The 25,117-nt window shown below is 39.7% G+C and overlaps 1 protein-coding gene across 1 annotated transcript; it reads right to left on the reverse strand.

Moving 5' to 3' along the window:
- Positions 1–1,277: 1,277 nt before the first annotated feature.
- LOC110469679 (sodium-dependent neutral amino acid transporter B(0)AT3-like) lies at positions 1,278–24,607 on the reverse strand. The gene is made up of 12 exons (XM_021528651.2): positions 24,451–24,607; positions 15,750–15,890; positions 14,035–14,172; positions 12,848–13,029; positions 12,333–12,443; positions 7,427–7,539; positions 7,032–7,160; positions 6,273–6,429; positions 4,837–5,041; positions 3,166–3,325; positions 2,534–2,696; positions 1,278–1,490 (listed from the first exon to the last, which is right to left on the reverse strand). Exons 1-12 carry the CDS (start codon positions 24,605–24,607, stop codon positions 1,278–1,280), a joined length of 1,869 nt encoding a protein of 622 aa, XP_021384326.2.
- Positions 24,608–25,117: the final 510 nt, after the last annotated feature.

Genomic DNA, 25,117 nt, shown 5'->3' on the forward strand with positions numbered 1-25,117 from the left:
TACTGGAGCTGAAAATTGTCCTCCCCCGGAATCCTGTCCTGGGTTGAACTGCATGTCCAGTAATCCATAAAGTCTCTCTTCTGGTGAATGGAAGGGACAGCTCAAAAGTCAAGTCTGGATACCGTGACAGTAACTCAAGATGGATTCATAGATTTTAAAGTCTTTTAGATCTAGTTTAATTATTTTCTCAGATTCTCTCTCTATTAGTTGGATGTGTTTTTGTTTAAGAACAGATCTCTGACTACTTAAACCTGCTGCATATAGTTGCCTGTAGGATTTTAATGAACATTTAGCTACCTGTAGTCAGAAATGTGAATATAAGATGTATGCTTTAGTTAGTTAAAAATTCTTATTTATGTATTTACAGCTTTATAGCATTAATCCTTTCTCTTCCTTGACTCAGTTACTCAGCCTGAAGGTGTTGTCATACTTTCCCCATATTTTTTCAGAGGCTGCTGGTTCCTCAAGTATCATGACAAGAGGAATCTTCATCTCCCAGCACTACAGAGTGGCCAGGATGTGGAGCCAAGTACAGGAAATCCTGTTTTTTGGTAAACGTTAATTTCCTTGTCTTGTCCTGTAAGGTTGCAGCTCACTGAAAGGCTGCTATACATCTGTATTTTTGTTATGCTATTCAGCTATTGTGTTCAGTATGAGAAATAAAGGGGGAAAAATTGAGACTTTTCTTTACAGTATTTTCCACTAGAATAAATTCTGGAATCTGCTAAGATAAGATATTTGTGCAGAATTAAGTGCTCAGATTTACTTAACATTCTTTTTATCTGCTGATGCTTTATCTTTGCTCTTTGCAATGTTTGAGAATATGAAATAATCACAAAATGACTGCTGTTTAAGTGTATATAGAGATTTATAAAAATTAGAGTGTAGTGGAAAAGAGCAGTCCTTATCTTAGAGGGCTCCCATTCTGCATCTCCTGGAGCAGGGGCACAGGGCAGTGAATGAAACTGTAGGTGCTTGTGTTCCAATTTATATTGCCGATCCTTGGGAGCAGACCAGTTTTTTGAAAGTGAAGAAGGACAGAAGCAAGCAGCAATACTTAATAGGCTTTCCAAGTTCAAATTCTGGCTGGAGAGATACATGAAGCTGTGCAATTGGTTGAAATTAAAGGAACCACAACAGCGTTGTTTACAGAGTGTAGTGATTGCTGTAAGCATAGGAGCTGTGTATACCAGGTTGGTTGGATGATGCTAAATGACAGCTAATAATGTCTAACAAAGGCTGTCTTATTTTTGCTTACAGACAGATACAATAAATATTTATTCTTTTGGAGGAGAAAAGTTGCTGTTAGCCCCCTGACAGGAGAAGACTTCTGGTGGTAAGAAGTTTGGGCTCTTGCTTCTGCGCTTTTGTTTGACCAGGTGGAAAAGCGCTACCAGAGGTACACACACACAAGGAAGGGTAGCCAACAGCACGCAAATGGCCTGTACCCAAGGTGGATAAACCTTCTCCTCTTTCATGGGAAAACCTTCCTGTGGAGATAAAAAAGCAAGCAAAAGAAATAATTCATAGGTAGACTTAGATTTTGCTATGACTTCTATTTTTGATTTCTTTCACTGTTATAGTAAAGATAGCAAGTTCTACTCTGTCTGCAGTAGCAGTCAGTGGCTGCGTCCTCTGCAAACCCTTCTTGTGGGCCTAGAGACAGCTCTAAGTGCTTTATGTTTTCAAAGATGTATAGCTGGAATTGTGACACATTCCTAGGGATATGGGGATGGCCCAAAGTTATCAAATCTTCACCCTCTCTTGGTTAAACTGTGTTCATTCTTGTTGTACTCAAAGCTTAACTGATTTCAACAATTACTTAGCATGTTCTTTGTCAGATAGGGAAGATGTATATCAGAGATATTGAGGGAATGATGATAAAACAATTTCTGCAAGTCTGTGGCTATAAATTTTGTTTGGGATTATAGATATTTGATGGCATTTGAGGGAGACACTGCTCCTGTGTAATCCTCATATAGTTTAAGAACAGAATTGATCTTCAAACCCCTACACAAAGGTGTATTTGAGAGGGGTCAAAGAAACTGCAATTGATGTGAGACAGTGACATCAAGATCAAATGTTCTCAGCATGGACATGTCTTTGTTTCTGAATTAATCAACACTATACTCAGACCACTGCCTCCCTGTCTGTCTGCCTAAAGTATACATTGATATATTCACCAGAGCCCCAGTGATACTGGTAGTTCTGACTGAGAAATGCCTTCATCCCTGACATCTGTTATGCTGTAAAGCTTTGTTCAGGCATTTGTTCTCCCTCAGAACCCCCTGTGGGTATGGAATGACTCTGACATGTTGGAGCATGGAATAAGCAGGACACTTCAAGAGGAGACATGTTTTAGTATGTGTAACCTCTTTGCACACTGGAGCCTTCTCATTCTGAGCACTACATCACTTCAAGCTATTTTCAATGGGTAAGCGGTAGATAACAATGATATTAAAGGATCTGGTAAGGGAGGAAAATAGATCATTCTTCCTTTTATTAGAAGTTCTTAAAATACTTGAACACATACATATTTTGGGTTCCAGGCTGTGTAGCTTGGCGGCTTCTGCATCTGAAGAGTAACAAAGGCCATGAAGACAATTAGCAGGAGCAGAGGGCTAATAAACCTCCATGTGATCTGCCAGAAGAGATTGAGTTTTCGTCCGGTCATCCATTCCACATCTTCACTGAACCTTGTAAAAGAAGGCATGTTTATGATGACATCAGATCTAGAGTGGTAACAGTTTCCCTTTTTTATAGCTTCCTGTAAGTTGGAAACAGAGTACAGTACTGTAAATCTTTTCTATTCTACACCATTCTTTAATAACGCACTACTTACTTGAGTAAATAATAGTATCATTCAAGTAGGTCTTTATTGAGCCATACCAGAGATGAATGACCAATTTACATTGTCAGTTTAATTACCTGAGCACCTAGTGTAAGGTTTCTAAGCATAAATAAATGATGATTATATTGCCGCAGTACTGTAAACTATTCAGATATTTAAAATAAAAAGACGAAATTGCCAAGGAACAAACATAGCATGCTAGGAAGACGTCTCTGTTATCAGCACCAAATCAAATCAGGTCACGGTTAAAGTTACTGCAACCTGAGCTGCATTTTTGTCTTACAAGAAAAAAATCCTATCTCTTTCCAACATACCTTTTAATTTTATAGATGTACACAACTCCAATCACTTCAAAGAAAGCAATGACGAGAAGAGGCACTGAACCTGCATATCTGTCAAAAATGTCAATCCAGTAACTCCCTGAACGCAGTGTAAAACACAGAGCAATGAGGAAGCTAATTAGACATATTATACCTGAAGAAAAAAAGATATCTTTGTTACTGGAGTACTGAACTTGGTTGGTTTATTTTTGTTCTAAATTGCTTTGTTCTTATTCTAATAATTTTTATTCTCTCCCTGTCTATGGAGTTACAACAAGCTATATTCTAATTAGGGGAACTAATCAACCACTTCCCAAACTCAATTTTCCCCTGTGTGTTGGCCAAGAGCACTACTGTTGCAGGAGGAGTGCATTCATGTGACTCAGAGCATCCTTCAGTTGTTCATACTTCCTTCCCTCAGACAGCCTGGGCTGTGCTGTGACCCAGTGTTAATTTTTCAGTGCTGTAGTGACTTTCAAGTGCCTCATTTCCATGTAGCCATAGGCTTAAACTGCAGGCAGGTGCCACCTTAGAAGTGAAAGGACTCCCTGGATTTCTGTCCCATTTCCTCAAAATGCTCAGAGTTACAAATGTGTGTGTCCCTTAAGTTCCAGCATGTATCATTTGGGTTTCAGCACACTTCTGTACAGCCAGTTCCTCTTTAGCCAAGATTCAGATTTGGGGTAATTGAGAGGAAATCTGGGAAGGAAAGGAGGGAATAAAGGTATTGCTGGACACAGACACAGGCTACAAATCAGTTTGTATGTGTTTCTAATGTGTTGCTAATTGCTTCTAACCCTGAGATGGCCTGTGGTTCAATTCCGTAAAATGCTGGCTCCAGACTTTTTTTTCTTCTAAAGTTCATAATTGACAAATCAATTTAAAAATTATATTGTTAACTCATCAAGTTGGGAATAAATTTGTTTCTACATGAAGAATTGTAAAATTAGGGATACAATTTAGATGCCACAGGAAGACTCTACAAAAGACATGACAGCAATATTTCCCATAAGAATTTAAAAGGGCACATTGCAGAAATATTAATCCATTTCTTGTAACTGCCATGGATTTTTCTGGACTAGTTTCACAGTAGGATCTCTCAGACTCTCATCAAGTCTGGTTCTTAAGGAGCAGGTTGTGTTCAATAACTGTGGCTGGTTGAAAAGATTCCAGCTTTGGTGCGAGAACAGGATCACACACCTTCATTCCTCATTTTTCAAGTGGTAATTTTCTACTCTAACGCATAGACCTGGGTGAAATAGGGATGAATGATCCCTATTGGGTGCCTTAGAGTGATTTGTATTGGTGCCAACAGCTTAAGGGAAGGTAAGGCTCTTCCTGATGACTGGAACAGCTCAGAGTGGACTGGACTCCAGGAATAGCAATTTAACAAGCTTTCTCATACTGGAACAGCTGAACTTGCAAACTAAGAAAAGAACTGGCAAAGGCAATATAATATTGTCACGTGACAGCTTCTGCCATAACTGCTACCTTATCTCTCTGTTTACCTTCTGCAAACACAATCCACTGCCCTTACTTTTACACTGTGACATTCAGCTAAAATAATATTACAAATTATTAATTCTTCTGTGATATTAATGAAGGAGTTAGTAGTTGGTACATCTGTAAGGAAGTAACCTTCTTTGAACAAAGTAAATACCTTACCAGATAATAACTCTTTAGGTGCTGATTTAGGTATAATTTGAAGCTCTAGAAGAGGAGTGAAGACACCCTCAATGTTTCCAAACATCGAAGAAAGGCCCAAGCTGAACAACATTATGAAAAACAGGATGGCCCAGGCTTGGGAGCCTGGCATGAGGATGATAGCTTGAGTGAAAACTATGAAAGCCAAGCCAGTTCCTGAGACACTCTGCAGAATTCACAAACAGATCAAAATACACATTACAATGTCATTTCTCATGCATAAAGTAATTATAGTACAGTGCTGTCATTTTGTGTAGTCAAGGTTGCTGGTCACCCTGTGGCCTCCGTGGCAGCCAGCAGTTGAGAAAATGGGCAGTGGGGAGTTTTAGCCTGTGCAGAGAGATGGGTTCGGAGTAAAGCAGACTGGAGAGTTGTAATAGAAATTGTTTTGCTAGTACCATCTTAAATGTGCTTTTAAAAAAATCTATGATGTATAAGCTTCTGGAAAGAAAGAGGTGTAAATAAGAATATGATTACTATTTTTAACATGAAGAGAATTGGTGAATCGTTGGTCACAAAACCCCTTATAATGGCCAAGGCAGAAAAGACTAATAGGGAAAAAGCCAGTTTCAACCAAATTTCTTTTGATTTAGTCTCCCAATGACAAGGATATTGAAATCTAAGCATTGAAAAATGCTAATGTTGTTATAACTTGGAAGTAAAATATTTCAAACTGTAAATGAGAAATTATGAGAAATGGATACCATCAGAAGTGAGACAAAAGAAACTGACTTGTACCAGGGCTGGAATGTTGTCCTTGGACTTCTCCATCATGTGAGTAAAATAGCCTATGTTACCATTATTGCATGTTAGGCCTGTCCTGCATTAGCACACACTGACTGTGCCAGACAGGATCCCTGGAGCAAGTGGAATCAAGTAGGACAAGGAAACAGAGAAGAGAGATCTGTGTTTAGTGGTAGGGCAAATGTTATAGGAAGGTTGGAAAATAAGGAGGCACTCATGATGTACTTGGTTGTAAACAGTGTACTTGTACTGGATTTTTCGATACTTTCCTAAATACAGATTTAGGAAATTCCCATTCAGCATCCTTTTTCTATAATCTTTCATCTAGATGTGTTCCCCCATTATGCTTATTTCTGTAAACCAAACTAGGACTGAATGTAGTGTCTATGGTAGACTACTGGTGGGAGCACCCTGGAAGATCAGTTTTGTGGTAATAATGTGTAGTTTTGTTTGCCATAACAGACAGCTATACATTCAGACTATCCTACAGCAGTTTTGTTATTTTAAATGTTGAAAGATTGATTTGTTGCATGATTATGTGTGATATATCATTGCAGGTAGAACAGAGTATGTGTACTTATAAGAAAAGGGAAGATACCAATCCTTCTACATAACTTTATTTAAGGATTACCTGTTGAAAGCAGTTATGGTACCTGATCAAGAAATTCTTGAAGATCACAGCTTTTCAGGTTGAGTCCACCAATTTTTTCTGGATATGATGAATTCAAAAAACTAATCCAGGATGTATAGTTCTGTCGCATGATGCTTTCTTCTGGAAGATCAAATTCATTGATGATACTGATAATGTTCCTGCCAGAGAAGCCAACATATTTAAACTTTAGTTTAAAAGTTTGCAGATGATGTGGCTGGAAATGCTATGCTGTGTATTCAGATGATACTCCAAAGTTGTGTTTACTTTCTGTGCTGCTATTTACAATATAAAAGAAAATTTTAATTGTCAGTTTATATATAAAATAGTAGAAAATACTCAGACTATTTAATGTTGTCTCAGACAAAAACTCTGAGTACTTTATGCAGATTCAGTCTCTAAAACATTTTTATCAGGTTTCCAGACCATTTCTACTTCTTGTGTTTAATAAGTTAGTGAAATCAATTTCTAGGGAAATAGAAAAAGGAAGGGATTTTTACTACTTCTAATGCTAGCCTGAGAATAAGGTGCAAACCTTGATGCACTACTTGAAATGGGTTGTTCTGTAATTTGTCTTGATTCTTACAAATTATCATCCTTGACTCAGTCCCATAGTAATTCATATTTTTACATTAAGTTTCTCCATACAGATGTTTTTCCTTTCTAATGAAAATAAATTCTCAAAATACCAGCCTTTCAAATAACACATTATCTATTTAGGCACTGAAACCACAGTATAACTTTGGGAACACAGCTTTCTCACCTGTCCAAGCAGTCCCAGTAGGCTGTGGTTGCTTTAAATCCCAAAACAGAAAAGACTGGGATGGAAGCATAGAGAGATGTCATGCTGTTCACAATTGCTACTGTCACAGCATCCTTTTCACAGTCATTTCTAGAGATAGCATTCAAACAAGTGAAGTGATTAAAAAAGGCAGGTTTTCTTATCTGTGATGCAGTTATTTGTGCAAACATTTTTTTTCAATTTCTTTCTCCTTCCCTCCCCCCTTCTGTTAGAAAATCTAGTGGGCCATTTAGAAAGACAGATACTTTTCTGAAGATCCTTTATAAAAATTAAGGAAAACATTTTGAAAATATAAAGAAATTGCACAAAATGCAGCAAGAATTCAGCCAGCTAATAAAGCTTGTAGTTCTACTCACTTTGTTGGATTGTAGCTTGCAAATGCAATAAGCCCTCCAAATGCCAAAGAGAGAGAAAAGAAAATCTGTGTAGCTGCATCAAGCCATACACGAGGATTTTTCAAAGTGTTCAGCTGAAACAATTAGAAGAAATGCATGTATTAGGCTTAAATTAAAATTTATTTTTCTATTGCAGTTCTCATAGCTCATCTGTTACTTTGATTCTGAAATTTTGGGCTGTGTTGCCATCTAAATACTATGAAAATGGGAATATGTACTAAACAGGTCAGTAAAACAGGGGTTTTGAGGCTATTTAAATGTGTGCAACAATTACAGAATCTTCTTTATTGTACACTTCCTCTGTCTGATGATAAAAATGTGGTTCTAAGTGATAGACACTAGGAACACAATAGGGAAAATAAAAAATACATTTTTCCTCAATTAATTTTCTTTTTTTAAAAAATTCACATACTTAAACTGCAGTTAAAGAATATTGCTTACTAGAACTATATAAACAAATACTAAACCTTCACTGTTTTAAGATGGGAAGTGATTCCGTAGCTGTCCAAATTTGCTTAAAAATAATAGAAGTGACTAAAAGCACAAGTAGGCAAGAAGAGAACAGTTACTAAGTGCAGCATCTGCTATCTGGTCTGTGAAAACAGCAGTAAAAGATAGAAGGTCAGCATAGGAAATACAAGATAAAAGGAGAAACTGACAGTGAAATTTTAATTTTGTTGTAAGGGCAGTATGATACAGGAAGGTAAATTAAAAAGCAATGATTGGTGGATTACAGAGAACATTAAGCAGTTTTAAATTGCTCCACTAAGGAGTCTTGACATTAAAATCTATATAAAAGAAAGAGATAGAACATGAGTAATGTGTAAAATGTAAACATGATCAATGAATATTACTTTCCAGCAGCAACTACAAAGTGATGTGCTATACCCTACTAGGTGAATTGCTCTCTGATCCATTATCAGGGAGGGGGAATAGAAGAATGTTTTGCTGAGAATGTTTTAAAAGCCAGATGGTTCAAAAGTAATGCTGGGACTGTGGACTATTTCACTTAGTTTTACAACAGAGTCAAATCTGCATCCCAGTCATGCAGGACAAGTTGTGTGTTTTGTGTCTGTGTGCCTGTGCTAGTGATCCAAGTCCATGACTGGGAACATATGCAGGAGTGAGAGATAAGTACACCAAAAGACCCTTCATAGCAGTTTGGGTTTCTCTGAAGCTGGCCTGAGCTTGAGGAGCAAGAACAATGGGTCCACCTGGGTGTGGATGGATTTAGACAATGCCATTACTGCAGGTGCTCTCTCCACAGGGAGGCCAGTGCTTTGACCTCAGCAGAACAGTGTCACCTCTTGTACAACACAACACAGCAAGCAGATTTGTGGAACCATTGCTGGCTGAAATGCTTCAGCAAAGGCAAACCTTTCTAGAGGTTTATTTTGAAAGATCATAGTCAAGCCCTCAAAGGCCAGAGAGCTCACTGGCAGGACCTTGTGCAGGTGCTGTTGCAGTGTAGAAACTTGGCACTCACGTGGCTCCATGGCCTTCACACTTTGATTAAGTGCTGCCAAGTCAGTTGATGCTGACAGATGCGACTCCTAAAAGTCTGGCTTTCAGACAGAACTTTGGCAAATGAGTCTGGAGATAGTTTAGACTGGTACTAGATGCAGTGCATTTATTGACTCTAAAAGATGTTAATCAACCCCCAAACTTGAAAAGATAATGGGCAGACAATGTTATTATCTGGGCTTCAGCAAATTGTTGAAAGTGTTGTTTTATATTTATATGGCATACAGATTTTATAAGCATATCTTCAGAAGAAAAAATGTGCTGATGCCAGAAACATGTGGATGAAGATATACAATCAGCATTAATGAATGAACAGGGGAATAAGGAGGAAAGGAAATTACTCCCTCATGAGTGGTAAGATGTTTGGATTCTTGAATATGTGAAGCATAGACAGAAACAGAATTAAAAATTACTGGGGTCCCTGTGACGTGTAATTTTAGTTTAAAAACAACTAATGGTTTTGTAAATAGAGGATTTGGAGCCTGTGCTGCTGCTTTTTCTTTTTTATTTTTTTCCTTTTCTTTTTTTTTTTTTTTGGCATTCTCACTCCTTGTTAAATAGCTGCTGAGTTCTGGGCACAGGCAACAGTTGCCAAACCAAGTTCTTGGAATTGTTCATTGCTAGAGAACCTCCAAATATTTATAATCTCCGAAGCTCTTTCAAATGTGAAAGACACTGGAGAAGGAGACATTTGTATTCCTTAGGTGACACGGGCATCCCCTGAAGCTGAACCATGCAGACTCTTGCTGATGCATGATGGAATCTTGTTTCTGCTGCCTTTGGTTGTTTATTTTCCAAAAACCTTTCCAAAAGTCTGTTCCTGCTTCTTGTTCCAGCCTGTTCCAGGCTTCATCATTGTATAACTTCTGCTTTCTCCTCAAGTGTCACTTCAGGATACTTTTTTGTTTTCTTGGCACCTTTATTTTCCAAGTAACCAAGACTTTTGAGAAGATGAGTGACCCATCAGACTTCTCTATGTCTGAAAGTCAATGAAAAGAAGTAGTCATTATTTATTCTGAAATTTAGGGTGACACAGCCTCGCATAATTAAAATCCATGTGCATGCTTTTATAATATGTGGTATTGACATATAATATATATTAATACATATATGTATATATATAATGTATTAACAAGAACTAAAATACAAACTTGGAAAGTGAATAAACTTTTAAAAATGTGGTTTAAAAAAACAAATTTAGTTAAGTGGTTATGATGTTGCAATTGGGTAAGATGGGACTTTTTGTGCTAGGTATTGCTTTCACAGATTTTCACAAGCAACAATGAGGTGTCACAGTTACAAGATAATGGATGTAGCAGCTGTTACAGAGAAACTACAATTTCTGGTGCACTGCAGAGTTGGAAAGAAGTTGTAAAATATTGCCTCTGATTAGGGAAGAATGTCAAGAAGGTTGATTTTATGTATTTTAAAAGCAAGCTGAAACAGACAGTAGGTGATTTAATTCTTACTTTATTTTGCTAAAACTTTTCTGAAAAAAGACAGGAAAATAAGAAGAAAACAGCACATATTTGAGAAATATGCTTTACAGTTTTTTAAACTGATGTAGCCTGGGTGGGCCAAGTAAATCTTTGCCTAACAGCCTTTACAACTCACATTGAGCCATCCCCTGTGGAGAAGTGTAAAAGAAAAACTGGTGTTTGGTCACAGGGAGGATGGGAATAGCCTAACAGCAAAGGCAATACTGGTACTGCAGTTGTGGGGATGAAGAGAGAAGGGCAATGTTGAAGCTGTGTGCTTACTATGCTTTTGAAGTCCTTGAAGTGCCATAACCCTGTGTAGCAATTGGTAGGTTAGTTTAACAAAGCCATCTGTCTTACACTTTCTGTGCAATAGCAACACCGATAGCAGGTATCACTTACCAGGCTGTTGCATCAGCTTTTCCACATTTGTAGATAAGAACATCACTAGAACCATCTTCAGATGACTTTTCAATGATGTCCCCAGGATCTGCTTCCTCAAACCAGGTAACCATCAGCTGCAGGCTCACTGCAGGTGGATTTTCATTTGGCTTCTGTTGCCAGTGTACAAATCCATCTGGTTTTTTTACGATGATCTGCTCCTCCTCAGCACTGCAATACCTCCAGGCTTTGTGAGTACAGAAAATCTAGTTTTTTTGCATTCAGTTCAGGATCATTGAAAACTAAATTCCAAAAATGCCTGAGCTATTCCAGAGAAACCTGACAGCCTAGCTGAGACCAACTGCTAACAGGCCAAGGCGTGTTTTGTTTGTGTTGTCAAAGCTGCTTTCTTCCCTAAGACATTGCACCAAGCTCTTATAGTCCTGTCTGGCCTTTCAAAAATGTAAGTGAATATCCTGATTTTCTGTAATACCACACTTTTCCCTGAGCTCTGGCAGCATTTAGATGAGTTTCTGTGCCACTGGGCTTGTAGAAAGAGGGATAAAACAGTGTCGCATCTAAGCTTTCTCTTGCTCTTGTCCCTTTCCAGCCTGGCATATAAAGTATCTCTGAGCTTCTTGGCTTATGTTTTCTTTAAAGTCTGTGTTCTTGTTGTAGGAAAGGAAAGGAAAAATCCAGTGCTCCTGTGTTTGAAGCACTGCTGTGGCTGCAGAGGTAGCGGATGCTCAAGAATGTGTCCGTGAGTTCTGCTTTTCCTCCTCTACACCCACCAATTCATGGAGTTTTATAGCCATGAAGGCAGACTTGTGAGGAGCCTCTAGTGGATAGCAACCACTTAGTGGGACAGTTTGACTTTGCATTTGGGAATGCTGCTAAGGACAGTGTAGGAAAGGTGCTTCTGAAATGGCCAGCATGTGGAGGTATCTGGAACTGCTGTCCATATGAGAAGTTCAACATTTGAGAAGTTAAGAAAAATGGGAGAAGGGCTGTTCTACAGCAGTTCTGTCTTTCAGGAAGAGATATGGGGAGGGGAGAAATGATATGAAGAAACAGGAGCACGAGAAAACTACTTTCAACCTCCCAAAAAATCACTTTATAGTATAAATCCTCAGTTGTTCTCTTTGTGAATTCTTAAGAGATTAAAGCTGTGTAAGTTCTGTAGCAGTGGCAGGGAAATCCCATCCTTCTCATGTACTTGTGAAGCACATCAGTTTCACTTACACATTAAAGACTGAGGCATCCATAACATTCTTAATTTTCCAGTATTTTCTCATAGGCTCACTACTGAACTGTTAAGTTCTTTGCTGCTTATTTTCTTCTGAAAGTATATTAAAATAATTAAGTCCCTTCATCTCAGAAAAAGAGCTTAGCTGAGCTCTTGGATAGACACCTAAATCAGGAGTTGTTGGCAAGTGGTATGAAATCTGAGGAGGAGTAAAAGGAAAATTCATACTAATACTTACATTAGGGGTGAAGAGGTAAATCAGACCTTCAGTGGCTCCTGGTAGAGTGAGTCCTTGAATAAGGAATATAGTCAGGACCAGATATGGAAATATTGCTGTTACATAAATTGCCTAAAGTAAGGAGATTAGAAGACAGAGAGTTACTGGCAATAAGTTCAAAAAATTCTATTTAAATTATTGCAACATACAATAATAATAATATTAGATCAGGCAGCTACAGATGAATATGGCCATCTTTCACATAAGCAGGGTGTACTTTTGCAGAATATATTTGTAACAAAATGGCTCTTAAAACTGTGAGAGGGAAGGCTGGTAGGGCAGAAGTGTTTGCAGTGGAAAAGGAGAGAAGCATCATTTTAAGTCACTTGTACTTCTGCTCTCAATTTGTTGGACAAGGGGCACACTGAATGGTGCCAGTGTGGTAAGTGGGGAAGGCTTTCCTTATGGTAAAAACTCAGTGACTAGAGGGCAAGATTTCAAACTGTGGGACAATCACTTCTCTACCCTTTCCATACCTTCCCTGTGGTTTCAATTCCTCGGATGGTGCAGAGATAGACAATTGCCCAGCAAGCTGCTAAGCACAAAATGAGCCACCACTGCAATGTGCCACTCTCAGCAATATCAGGTGTTATGTTCAAAGTTTTCCTGTACCAAAAATAATTTACTGCAGTGCTTTCATAGCATTCTTCATTGAATCCTGAAAAAATAAAAAGTAGCAAGTGTTAGAATAAATTGTGGGCTGCAAAATCTAATACAGAGATGGACTTTCTGCACTGTCTGTAATGTGCAGCAAGACAAACTCTCACAGCAGGCTGAGACTATTAGACTTACCTTTACCAGAACATCAACAGCATTTTATACAGGAGATAACTTCCTAGCTTGAAACAGTGTTGTACACAGTGGAAGGTAAAATCTAAATTAATCGTAGTGAAAACGATGAAATTTTTAGCTGTATAGCTACAAGTTGGTAGAACCATAGCAAACTCCAGGCACCTGAGAATACATCAAAGTCCAGGCTCCCCTGGCTATGTCATGGCCCTGTGGTGTGGAAAGACCCAGGCATTGCCCTCTTTGGTTTGAGTTTCCAGGACTTCTGAGAACAGGAACTTCAGGCATCTGTATGCAGGGGAGTGGGCATTCCCCAGCCAGGCTCTGTGCCTGAAGAAAACGGAACAGGGAATGTGGTGCACACCACAACCTGTGATGTCTATTTGTCTTCCTACTCTAGAACAGTCCTAAGGGCTCCAAAAGAAAGTTTAATTCCACTATGTTTTGCCTTTTTTCTTAGCCTTTTACTCAGGTGGTTTTTCTTGCTGTGCCCTGGAACTTGTTCTCTCTCATGCTCTGAGAAAAAAAAGAAGCTGAAAAATAGTTTTAAAAACCTGAGAGCATTCTTCCTTATCCTGCTTATGTACACTGTCTCTCTTTAGTCTTAGTAAAGGTTTTGTAATGGATAACAGAATTTTCTCTTTATTTTGTTTCCCATTTTAAAATCAAGCAAAAGGACTCACGACTTTCTGGCTATTGTTCTGGTGAGGATGATGAATTTGGGTAAGCTAGCATGACGCAATGACTCTTGTACCTTTTTAACAGGAAATCAAACCAGGACTTGTGCACAATTTGGAGCCAAACGAAGTGTGGTTTCTTGATTAGACATCAGAGTCTGATGTTTTTCTAGCAGTGCTCATGGAAGTGTACTTACCTGTTCTGTTTTCATTTAGAGGACAAACACTCCAAGGAAGAGGTTCTTGGAAGGAGTTTATGAAATACCACATCACCCAAGTTAAAACAGTGTTGTAGTACAAGCTCACCAGAATCGACACCATCCATGAACCAACTCCTACAGAAAGCACAAGATCTCACTTCAGAAAAGCTTTGGGAAAAGTTATCAGTCAGTAACAGCACTAGCTGCTAAAAGCTCTCATTTCCTATTTTTTCAAGATTTTCTTCTCCATCCCCCTGACCCCCTCCTGAGATTTTCCATGAAAGATGGGCATTTTTGTCTTCAGTAGCCAAACACTGGTGCACAATCCCCCAGATCACCAGCCCTGCTCCAGGAATGCTGAGACTCTACTTACACAGAAGGTTAGGGTTGAAATCTTTGCTCTAGTATGTAATCCATTGTTTTCTATGATACTGGACAACTGTAATAGCAGAGAGCAAAAGAGATCAAACTTTTATAGTGTGCTGTAGCTGCATGAGGCCACTCTTGTCCCAAATCATGCATAGGTGCCCTAAATTTGGCACTGTTTTTCTCCTGTGATGAGGAGGGAATATCGGCACCGCAGTTTCCGCTTGCTTGCATTTTTGCAAAGGGAGTATGAACATGCCTGGTTGTAGGAGATGGGTTTAGCTGTAAGAACCACCTGCTGCTTGGTATTTCTTTCTCATTGCCCTCTGGCCCTTAGATGACTCCTTTTTCCCACCCCTTCTCCCGCACAGGCCCACAGGCAGGGCCATCTGTGCGAAGCCCATTTCAGGCACCTGCTCAAAGCAGGTCATGATCCAGCAGAGCTGGCTGAAGCATGCAGGAGTTTCCCCTTGCCCTGCAGGCACAAGGGTGTTATCTCAAATATCCAGTAGATGTCAATGCCTTAACCTCCTTAACCTCTGGTGGCTATTCTGGATCACTTTTTGCAGCCTAACAATGGTGGACACAGAGCCCCAGATGAGTTCTTTAATATATTAAATAGGTAGAAAAGAACTGGCAGTTACAGGACTGCATGTCAGCCTGATGCACAATGCCGTGTGGATTGTCCCTCATACCCAGCTGTGTTGATAAAGTTTTTTCAGTAGCCCTACCCTCTTGTGGAGGGGAGACTTCCTATGTGCTTTGGACTCATTAGGAGGTATTAGGATCCTTGATTTCCTGTCTTTCTGTCCTTCCTTAAGTCTGGCTATTCATGGACAGAGAAGACTGAGTCCTGGAAGGGCTGTGAGAGAAGAGCAAGCACTGTGGGCAGACAGCTCTTGAGCACCAGGGTGTGGTTGGTATGGGGTAGTGTTAAGTCGCAGAGCCCATGTTCACTATGCTCCCCACAGCAAAGGTTATTAGTTTTGCATATTAGGCTCTTCAAATGATTCTAAAATGTGCCTGGAGTAACGCCTGCTGAGAGCAATACACAGTTACAGAATCGCAGATTCTGTACATTACAGACATTACTGATCGTTTAGTGCCACACCCCTGCCATGGACAGGGACATTTCAACTAGACCATGTTGCTCAGAACCCCATCCAACATGGCCTTGAATGTTTCTAGGGAAATCACCCCTAATATCCTCATTACAAGATAAATCTTTTTAATCCTAACACCCATTTCTTTTTATATCCTAAAACACATCAGGCACAGGTCTGCAGGAAGTGAGTGCTGGGTGGGAGCTGTCTGCAGTTCCTTGAGCTGGGACTGAAGAGACGTACCAACGCCTCCAAGGTAAGGAGAAATGGTTTTCCAGGCTCCAATGCTGCCTTTCCTCAGGCACTGCCCTAGGGCCAGCTCAAGGTGTAGCAATGGGATTCCTTCAAAGAGAAGAGCGATGAAGTATGGTATCAGGAAAGCCCCTGAAAAAGATATTTAAGTGTGATTAAGCCTCATGATTTTCTGCATCTCACTGAAATTACTGCTTTATGAGCCTAACAAAATCCTCGTAGGATGTGTTGAGAGAGGGATCGTTGCTAGGGACACCTACAGGTAAGATCTGTTGCTGGTAATTTTGGTAGTGAAGATGGAGGAGAAGGGACTGGGATGCTTAGTGCTGCAGGGCACTTCCCTCAGGCATTGCTACAGCCCATTATAAGTAGCCTCACTATTTAATTAATTTCCCTTTGTTTTAAGCATCTTCTTTTGTCCTTCTCATAAAGCACAAGGGTTTGCCTGTCCCCTATTCCATCTGTTTTCCCTTCAGTGCATTGCCTTGTTTCATTTCTTAAGGCTCTCAGGCCTCCATCCTGCACTGGAAAAGCAGGATTATATGCTGTATACTCCCAAGAGACCAGGTTATTTTATTACATGAAGCTCTGCTCAGACCACAGAGCCTCTAGCTAATGAAAAACTGAAAGGAAGGCTGAAGTTGTTCTCTGAGACGTGTGAGCCATGAAACTTCATTTCTTCCCAGTTTGTGTCCTTTACATCTTTTTTGTTTTCCTCGCAACATCTCCCTTGGGCCAGAAGCAGCGTGTCCTGTTGGTTGCCTGTAGGAAGGGACCAGTCCTACTAACAGCCTGGCTGATTCCTGCTAAAGTGTGTGCTATGCCTCACTTCCCCCACCTTCCCTCAGAAGGGACACACATTTGGGTCTCCCTTCCTTTGCACAGGTGCTGATTTTCATGAAACCAGAAGTTTCATCAGTATGTTTGTACCACTTGCCCAAATGTCCAATTAAATTGAAATGTGGAATAGATTGAAGTTTACTGCCATGATCAACAACCACTGTGACCACAGTGTCTCTTTTTTTCAGGGAGACAAAGACAGAAGTCCTGCCTCAGCCACCTCCCCATCCTCCTACAAATGTGAACAGATTCTGTGTTCCTCATAGCTTTGTTAATAAACCTGTGTCTTGTTTTACCATTTCTGATCTTCCTCCAGACCTCATATCTGAGTCTGCTCAGCTCTGCTTTTCCAGCTCTAGAAACTTTCTTTATGCTCTGTCTTTGACCCTGAGAGAGAGGTGGGGGAATGCACAAGGATTTCTGGTCTCCACCTGGAATGGCGCCTGGGTTCTGCAATCACTGGCTATTTAGAAAGGCTGGGCAAATAAAATCTAATCTCTTGAGCTAGTGTTGTATTGCAATAACTTTGCTACCTCTTATTACATGCTGCAATAAATACATACAACAGCCAGAGAAGGTGTGTTGTTGGATGGTTCAGCTTTTTATCAAATTATGCATAGAAACAAAAATTACAAAGCTTGTCTCAGCAAAGAACTGTTCATAAACTGCCAAACTTGGAAATAAATGTCTCACCTTAGGATCTCTATTCTTGAAATGTTTTAACTGAGAAGCAGATTTGAAAAAGGAACCTCACAGTTTTTCCCAGTATGTTAAATCCTCAGTTTAAGGTCCCTTCAAGAAGAACCCAGTAACCTCTTTCCATGCTCAGTCCTGTGGTCTGTTTCAAACTTGCTGCAATATCCCTCTCCATAGCACATCTGAGCATGCCAGCCCAGCCCTTCTGACAGTCTGGTGCCTTGGACTGTCTCCTGAGAAGAGCAAAATATTGAGGCAAATGGCCAGAGCACTGCAGTATGGAGTACTCTACTTCTTCATCCATCTGCCTGGCCCTCCACCAGCTCTGGGCAGCAGCAGTCTCACTGCAATCCCTGCTGAGACATCGCTAGCAGAGCACGCCTTAAGAGACCAGCCTATCTCCCATATCATATCTCCTGGGAAATAACTGGGTAATAATTAGTGCAAACTGTTATCTCTCTCTCCTTTTCTGTTTGCTAGTTGAATCACTGGCAGCAGAGTGTGTTTAGACATTCTGCTGATAAAAGCATGTTTACTTTCTGCTGGCTTGTGTCTATCTTCAGGCATATTTACAGCATGGCAAAACATAATGTTATACTTGGGGAAAAAAAATACTGTTTTTCCATGAGAATTATATAAAATACTCTGCTATCTACAAATATGAAAATATGGCAAAGGAATGTTTCTTTCTAACAAGAAATGGTTTATGAATATTAATTTTTCTCAAACCTAATTCAAGTAAATGGCTTGTAGTGTAAAGAAAGTTTTTAGTTATTTATACCTTTGCATACAATATTTTTAGGCAAAAAGAAAAGAGAAAAAGAACAGAGAGCCTGATGAAGCACTTGAAGTTTACTCTTTTCCACAATAAAATCCCCCACCTATAGAAAAACATGAAGAAACATTAACAGTAAGCTATCGGATATGGAATAGTGAGTAGGAACCTTCTAGCACTGTATAATTGCGGGCTCTGATTAATAGACAGAGGAGGATGTGCCAGAATGTAAAAAGTAAGTACCTCTTTTAACAAAATGCCATGAGAAATCTAACCATGGAGAATGCAGGCAGAAAATCCAAGAAGCAGAGAACCGTAAGACACAGAGCATTCAAATACGAGCACAGCAAAACTTCAGCAGAACACATATGATGTTAATCACAGGAATAGCAGAACTCAGATTATAGTGGTGAAGCATTTTTAAGTACTTTAAAAGCCTGGACAAATACCCATAAAAATAAAAAGTATTGCCAAAGCATGATTTAGTTGCATCCCTGGGGTGTGACTTAGGAAAATTTTAGTCTACAATTCCTTCTGTCACAAAGACACTGAAGATTCATAAAGCATCAATCCTGCAAGTAGATACACATGGTACTAAAAGAAAGCCAAGGGAAAGAAACCCCCAAAACTCTTCAAAACTTGCACGAGTCAAAAGTTATTTTGAAGGAATCCTGCACAAGGATATCAGAAAGTCATGGAACAATCTCCATACGCATGAAAAGGCACAGAAGGCTACAAAAGCTTTTCTAAATCAGACTATCAAAAACTGCAACTACTGCACTACTGGTAAGCTGGTGTCATTAACAAGGGAGTCCCAAGTGTCAAGGAGCACCAGTGTGTAACAAGATTGCTGAAGAACCACTGGAGTGGAGACAGCTCCACAGCCACAGCAACAGGAAAGAAAGGAGCAGATACACTCAGATACACAGAGGGTTTTTAAAATCTGACCTCTCGATGGCAATGCACTGGCAAATCAGGTCAGGACAGCAACTGCCTGACCATATCCAGCAAAATGACACTTGAAAGGCACAACCTTTGTTGTATCACCTGCATATGACAGTCTTGGGGGGGAAATGCATGAACCTCTAGGCAGCCTGGGGAGAGCTGCCAGTGCTCCATGGGACAGAAACCAGCAGGCTCTGGAAAGAGTGCAGTCTAAAGTTGGTTGTCGGTGACCAGCAAAGCAGAATGAGACAACCAAACTGGGTTTGTCACTTGGAAAGAGAGACCAACAGACTGGGCTAGTGGAAATGTAAAGCAGTTTGAAGTATCAGCTGGGCAACCTCCTAATCTGTGTACCAAGACCTGCAGAAGTCTATGCGCCTCAGTGAGAAGCAGAGAAAAAGACCCAGTAGGTGTGCTTGATATTGGGATACTAAGGCTTCCTAAATGGTCGAGAAAAACTGTAGGGAGAACTGATCCATGATTCAGTCTTGCATCTTACCAGTGCCTGTGAATCAACTAGCAGAAGAAAAGCAAGTGATTTGAAATGATGATTCAAAGACACAGCAGCATTTGAAAGGCCAGAACATGAATAATACTTTTCCTTCAGAGAGAGATCTGGGAGTAGAAAAAATAGTTATAATAAAGACTGAAATGTCCTGGAAAGTGGCAAAATAGTAGTTTTGAAGGAAATGCATCTGTAGAGTCTGAAAAATTCAGAAAGGACATCTCAATGTGATAAAATGCAGCAAGCATTCGGAGATCCACTTCATCAGTTCTGTTGGTACACAGGAGGAATGACGATGGGTGCACTTTTCCAAAAGACTAAGAACTTAATGGCAAGATGCCTGTGATAATTGATGCAATTTTATGCAATAGGTGGGAACTACTTGTTCAGATGCAGAGAAAAAGATAATAGCTATTGAAAGGGGATTTTCAGACCTGTCCCATTCTCTTCATGGTAGTTCAGTGGCTAAGCAGTGGGATGTAGTCAACACAAAAAAGGAATTACATCAAGACATCAGATAGGAAGAAAATCAACTTAATAATGTTCCACCCTCTCTAGAAAATAACATTTCATAACCTCTTTTTTGTCTTCTGTACACACCTCAATCCAGATGAAAATATGAGCTACTCTAAGCATTGTATTTCTGCAGCACACTTATGATGGCGCTGATATTGCCTTGCAGGCCACATTACACACCTCACTGACTGAAACTTGGCAGGGTTGAATTTCCCACATAAATGACTATATAAATCTCCTTGACCTACAGTGAGGGAGCTAAGGCCATTTCCAGAAAACCAAAGGGGCAATGGTCATTCAGATGAAGATGGGTAACACCCACAGATAGCTCATACAATAAACTTGGCAAACTCCCCTGTGAAATGGGAAGGATGCAAGCATGCAGCTTTCAAATACAAGCACACACCAACCTGAGATGTAAAGGGCAATCAAATATAACAAATTATGAAAGGATTGACTCCACAGGTCATGGCTTTTCACCAAGGGTTTAAGCAAGATATATTTAACAAACCAGAAAAATTAAGTTTGTTACTAGCTGTAACCCAGTTTTTCTGTCAGACAGGGAATAATTCTGCTCTTCCCAGCATACTATGTTTGTTTGGGTTGGTTTTAGGCTTTGCCTTTTTTTTTTTTTTTTTTTTTTTTAACAGTATCTTTCAGTTATACAATTTGTTCCTCTTTGGTTTTATTTTCCTTTTGAGGACACAGTGAGCCAGGCATTTCACAGTACACTGTAGTTCAAGTTTGAGCAAAAGGTCAAGTAGGCCATGGGTTATGAATGGTTGTCCCAGAAGTAAACAGTTCGCCCTTTATAGCATGACTGTAGTGTGTAGCAATGTGGGATTTAGATGGTGGTTGCTGCTACCTATAGTAGTGTTTCTGTGTATTTCTTTTCCTAGGAAGGAACTGTATTTAATATTACAGATATTTTTCAGTAATTTGTAGCCTCAGGCACACTTTTAATACCCATGGGTTAAGCAAGCATGTATATATATGACATATATATATATATATATATATATACACTAGCTATAATCCAAAGTAAACCTCTGCAGTCAGTACTAGCTAGAACTGGGTTGGTTTCTTCAAGTATACTCAGATGACTCTGTGTGTACACAAATAGATGTATGACTTGTTAGTGTCTCAGTTTTAAGTGACAAACTCTCTACTGAGCTATTTAGAGAATTCTTTTCAATCCCAGTTACCTGGGAACATTTGTGTTTGTTTCTACCAACTGTGGCAAACAACCTTCATACCCATTAGTCATGAAAAGTAAATAACTAACTTAACTCAGGCAATAAACCCAAACAATCAGTAACGGCAGCAGGTGATAAATGTCAGCAGAGCTGATATTATATTAGATCCGAGTTACTGAGTAACACTAATGTGCAATGAATCAGGGCCAGAGGTCTGATGGGAACAGCTGACACGAGACAAACGTGCAAGCACTTGTTTTCATCTCTTGTTTTTGAAAATATGCAGAAACAAGGATATCACCTGAACCAGCTGTAAAACTACCCCAGAAGCCATCCAGCCTTCAAGCATGTCTATGCCATATCCATACCTGGTTTCTCCTGCTTCTGATTATGGCTGCAGGCAGAAAGCCATGGTGTCTCTCAGGGCTCCCAGTTAAACCCAGTGCTGCTGGTCTCTCCCATGTGCACATCTTCACATGCACACATGCAGGATTTATGCTCCAGTACCCCTGAAAACCTATTGGGCTTTTGCACCTGAGTTGTTTGCTTTTGAAAATGCAAACCCAAACCACGTCACTGCTTTAAATTAACAGAAGAAAAATGCAGCTACCTTACACACAGATGTAAATGCAAGAGCTCTGTCTTCTCAGTGATCTTCATAACTCACTCAGCTTTTCCAATGCCAGCTTTCTAGGATAAATTATTCACAAACCTCAAAGCACTCTGTTAGAGAGTCCATCCTGCTATTGAACTCTCTGAGCTCTTTGTTGAAAGGTCAGTAATGACCAAACACTGTCTGCCCATCAATACATTGACCTTAATTCACCACTGCCTTATGCCACTGTTGGTGATGATGCAAAGTAACTGTTTGCCATTACTGAGTCTGGTGGCTATTTTAAGCTAGTTTCTCACTGGCAGCATTACTAGTCAGGGAGAAAAGGAGCAACTCAGCCCTTACCCCTGCAGCATTTTTCTGCTTTTACTCTCTTTAAACCTGCTATACCCCCTGTCTTTTTTGTCCCTAAAGGTTCCTGTGTGAAATAGTGGAGTTCTGGAGCTGGATACACAAGCAAGCAGACATTCTGAGCACTTCTAAATCCATAAGACAGGTGACCTCCTTGCAGCCAGACTCATTCTTCTCTTGGGGCAGTGAGGATAGGGATGCAGGGGACCCCAGAAGGGAGGATGGAGGGGAGAGATCAAACCTCAGGAGCAGATGAGCATTGCTATCTTCTGAAGTGAGGCTGGGCTCTGAAGATGTTGAAACACAAGTGGCCACAGCTGGCCATGGAGAAGCAACAATTGTTGCTTAGGAAAGTGTGAGAGCCTTTTAACGGCCAGTAGAACAATATTTCATCTTAATCCTGATTTTGCACAAATTTTGTGAAGCCTCTTGCAGCTGGTGGCTCCAGAAGCTGCTCTGTGCAATGAAATGTGTGGAGGAGCTCCATCTTGCTATGGCCCTGCCTGGGATTTACAAGCTTTCCACTGAGCACTTTGTGTTAATCATTCACTACATTACAAAAACATCATATTATATTAGCTTTATTATGTTATTTTTTAATCCTGAATATTTTCCCTTTGCTTTCCAAGATAGAAAGATCACCTGAGATGCCATAGAGGATTTGACCTACAGCTCCTGCTCCATAAAAATATTTTCCTTGCGGGTTTCATGCCATATCTGCTATGGGGATGTCTCTCTAAGGATGTTCATCATGTCTCATTAATGCCAGTATCATTAACTGAATTGACAGGTTTTTTTTCCAATAATTCCCATGGACAAACACAGAGAAACAGTGTGACTCCTGGCTTTCCAGTTACCCAGTGATGGTACTTTTCTGTGGGGGTTTCACTGGGTGTCACATTTTTTAAATAAATTATAGAAACCATGAAGTGTCCTGGGAGGAATCTAACCTACTGCTTCTTGTCTTTTCTTCTCTCTATTTGTGTAACTGTATCTCTCAGCTATTGCATATTCAGGCCTAAAAAGCTCCTTGCCACCAAAATAATTTCCATTTTCTTGCTTATAGGCTAGGATAAACATACTCTTTAATTTTCAATTTCATAAATAGATTGAATTCTTAAGGTTTTTTGTGTCCCAGAAGTTTTCTAACCCTTGGATAATTGCTGAGACTTTTCTGCATTTTGTCTCTAAAAATCTTGTCTAATTTTTAAAGTTGACTTTAAAAAGTGGACTTTTGGAAAGTCAGAGACTCAGAAGTTGTCTTACTATAGGCAGCAATATCTCTACCTACTTCCTAGTGCTCTGCTTACACCTGCCAAGGTTATTTCTCTTGATGCAACCTGCTGTAGCTCACTCATTGAGCTACTTACCATAGTCCCTATCTAAGTGGCTACTTCTCTCTGAAATGCCTTCCTTTGCAGGCTACATCCATTCTTGGTTCCTTGGTTGATTTAAATATATTTAGTTCATCAAATAATACAGACACCTCAGTAAAACACACTTGGATGTGGTGATGTTTTCTGTCACTTGACAGTTTCTCCAGGTGTGAATTTTCAGTTTCTCCAGTTAATTGAAAAATAACAAATAATACTGGTCTGAAACAATTACTGTGGCAGAGTTCAAAATCTTCTGTGATCAGTGAGTTACCAAGTACTCTTTTCAAATCCATTTCTATTTTCCAAATTGTCTGCTTCTAAAGCAATTCTTTGTGGAAGTGGTACCCAGGCACATGACACCTGGCAGGCTCCTGTTTTTGCTCCATCAGCTGAGCATTTTAAACAGCCTCACAGACAACCAAAAGCACAATTTAGTTTTGTGCGGGGGTAATTCCAGATGATGAGCTAGCTTCTAAGAGCATGAGTGGGGAATGACTCACTCACCATCCCAAAGGGAAATTCAGTTCCCTCAGGCCTCCCCAGGGCTTCTTATTTCTCCTTAAGGTAGCCAGCTGCAGGTTCAGTTTCCTGCTTCCATTGGGGCTGTAGTACCAGTATAAAAACTTCAACATAAATTTGTTCTATCATCAGTCAGGTCAGCATCAGTCTGGTCTTCCTAACCGAACGTATCATTTTATAATTAAATACATTTCTATAGAAAGAGCTAATTAACTGGAGCAAAACATTAATGACAATCAGTGTTTTTTAAAAAGGAATATAACTGATATAAATTAAGTAATTTCCATGCCCATCAGAAGTTAGTATAGTTGAATGAGAATTGCAGTTCAGTATTTTGGCAAAGCCCCGTTCCAATCTTACCGCCTCCATGTATCTGACACAAGTATGGAAATCGCCACACGTTCCCCAGGCCAACGGCAAATCCGATACAGCTTAAAATATACTGGAATTTATTGTCCCACTTGGGTCTGCCATCTTCTTTAGGGGTTTCTGGTGTTGCTGATAAATCTTGCGACATTTTAATGGAATAGCCGTGGCTCCTTAGCCCCTTTCCCTAAAAACGGGAAGATGCTTCGAAACCCGTCTGTCCTACAAATTTTATGCAGGGTGACAGAAAGATCTTGGAAGAGAGGTGGAGCTTTCTTTTTATCTCATGCAAAGGGCTGTATCCTTGCCAAGTCTGCAGTTTAAAGACAAAACCAGGAATTATTATTATATAGAGAGTTACCACTCTTGGTTTTTTTGCAGCTCCTTCTATAGTTAGACAGCTTGGGAATATGTGTTAATGGGTAACTCAGGATCAAACAGATTTTTATTTTCTGTTCTCTTTATGTTCTCAGACTCTGTCAGACAAGTGTGACACTGAATATAATTAAAAAGAAACCTTTGCAGTGGACTAATTAAAATTGCAAAATACCTGTAAAAATCTGTGAATAAAACATTGGCATTTCATTTCTTAGTTTATTAATAAAAGTAAACAAATGAAGGCATCTTTTCCAAATACAAAAATTCAGTTAGGAAAAAAAGC

This window comes from Lonchura striata, chromosome 1 (assembly GCF_046129695.1).
Source record: "Lonchura striata isolate bLonStr1 chromosome 1, bLonStr1.mat, whole genome shotgun sequence".
NCBI lineage: Eukaryota > Metazoa > Chordata > Aves > Passeriformes > Estrildidae > Lonchura > Lonchura striata.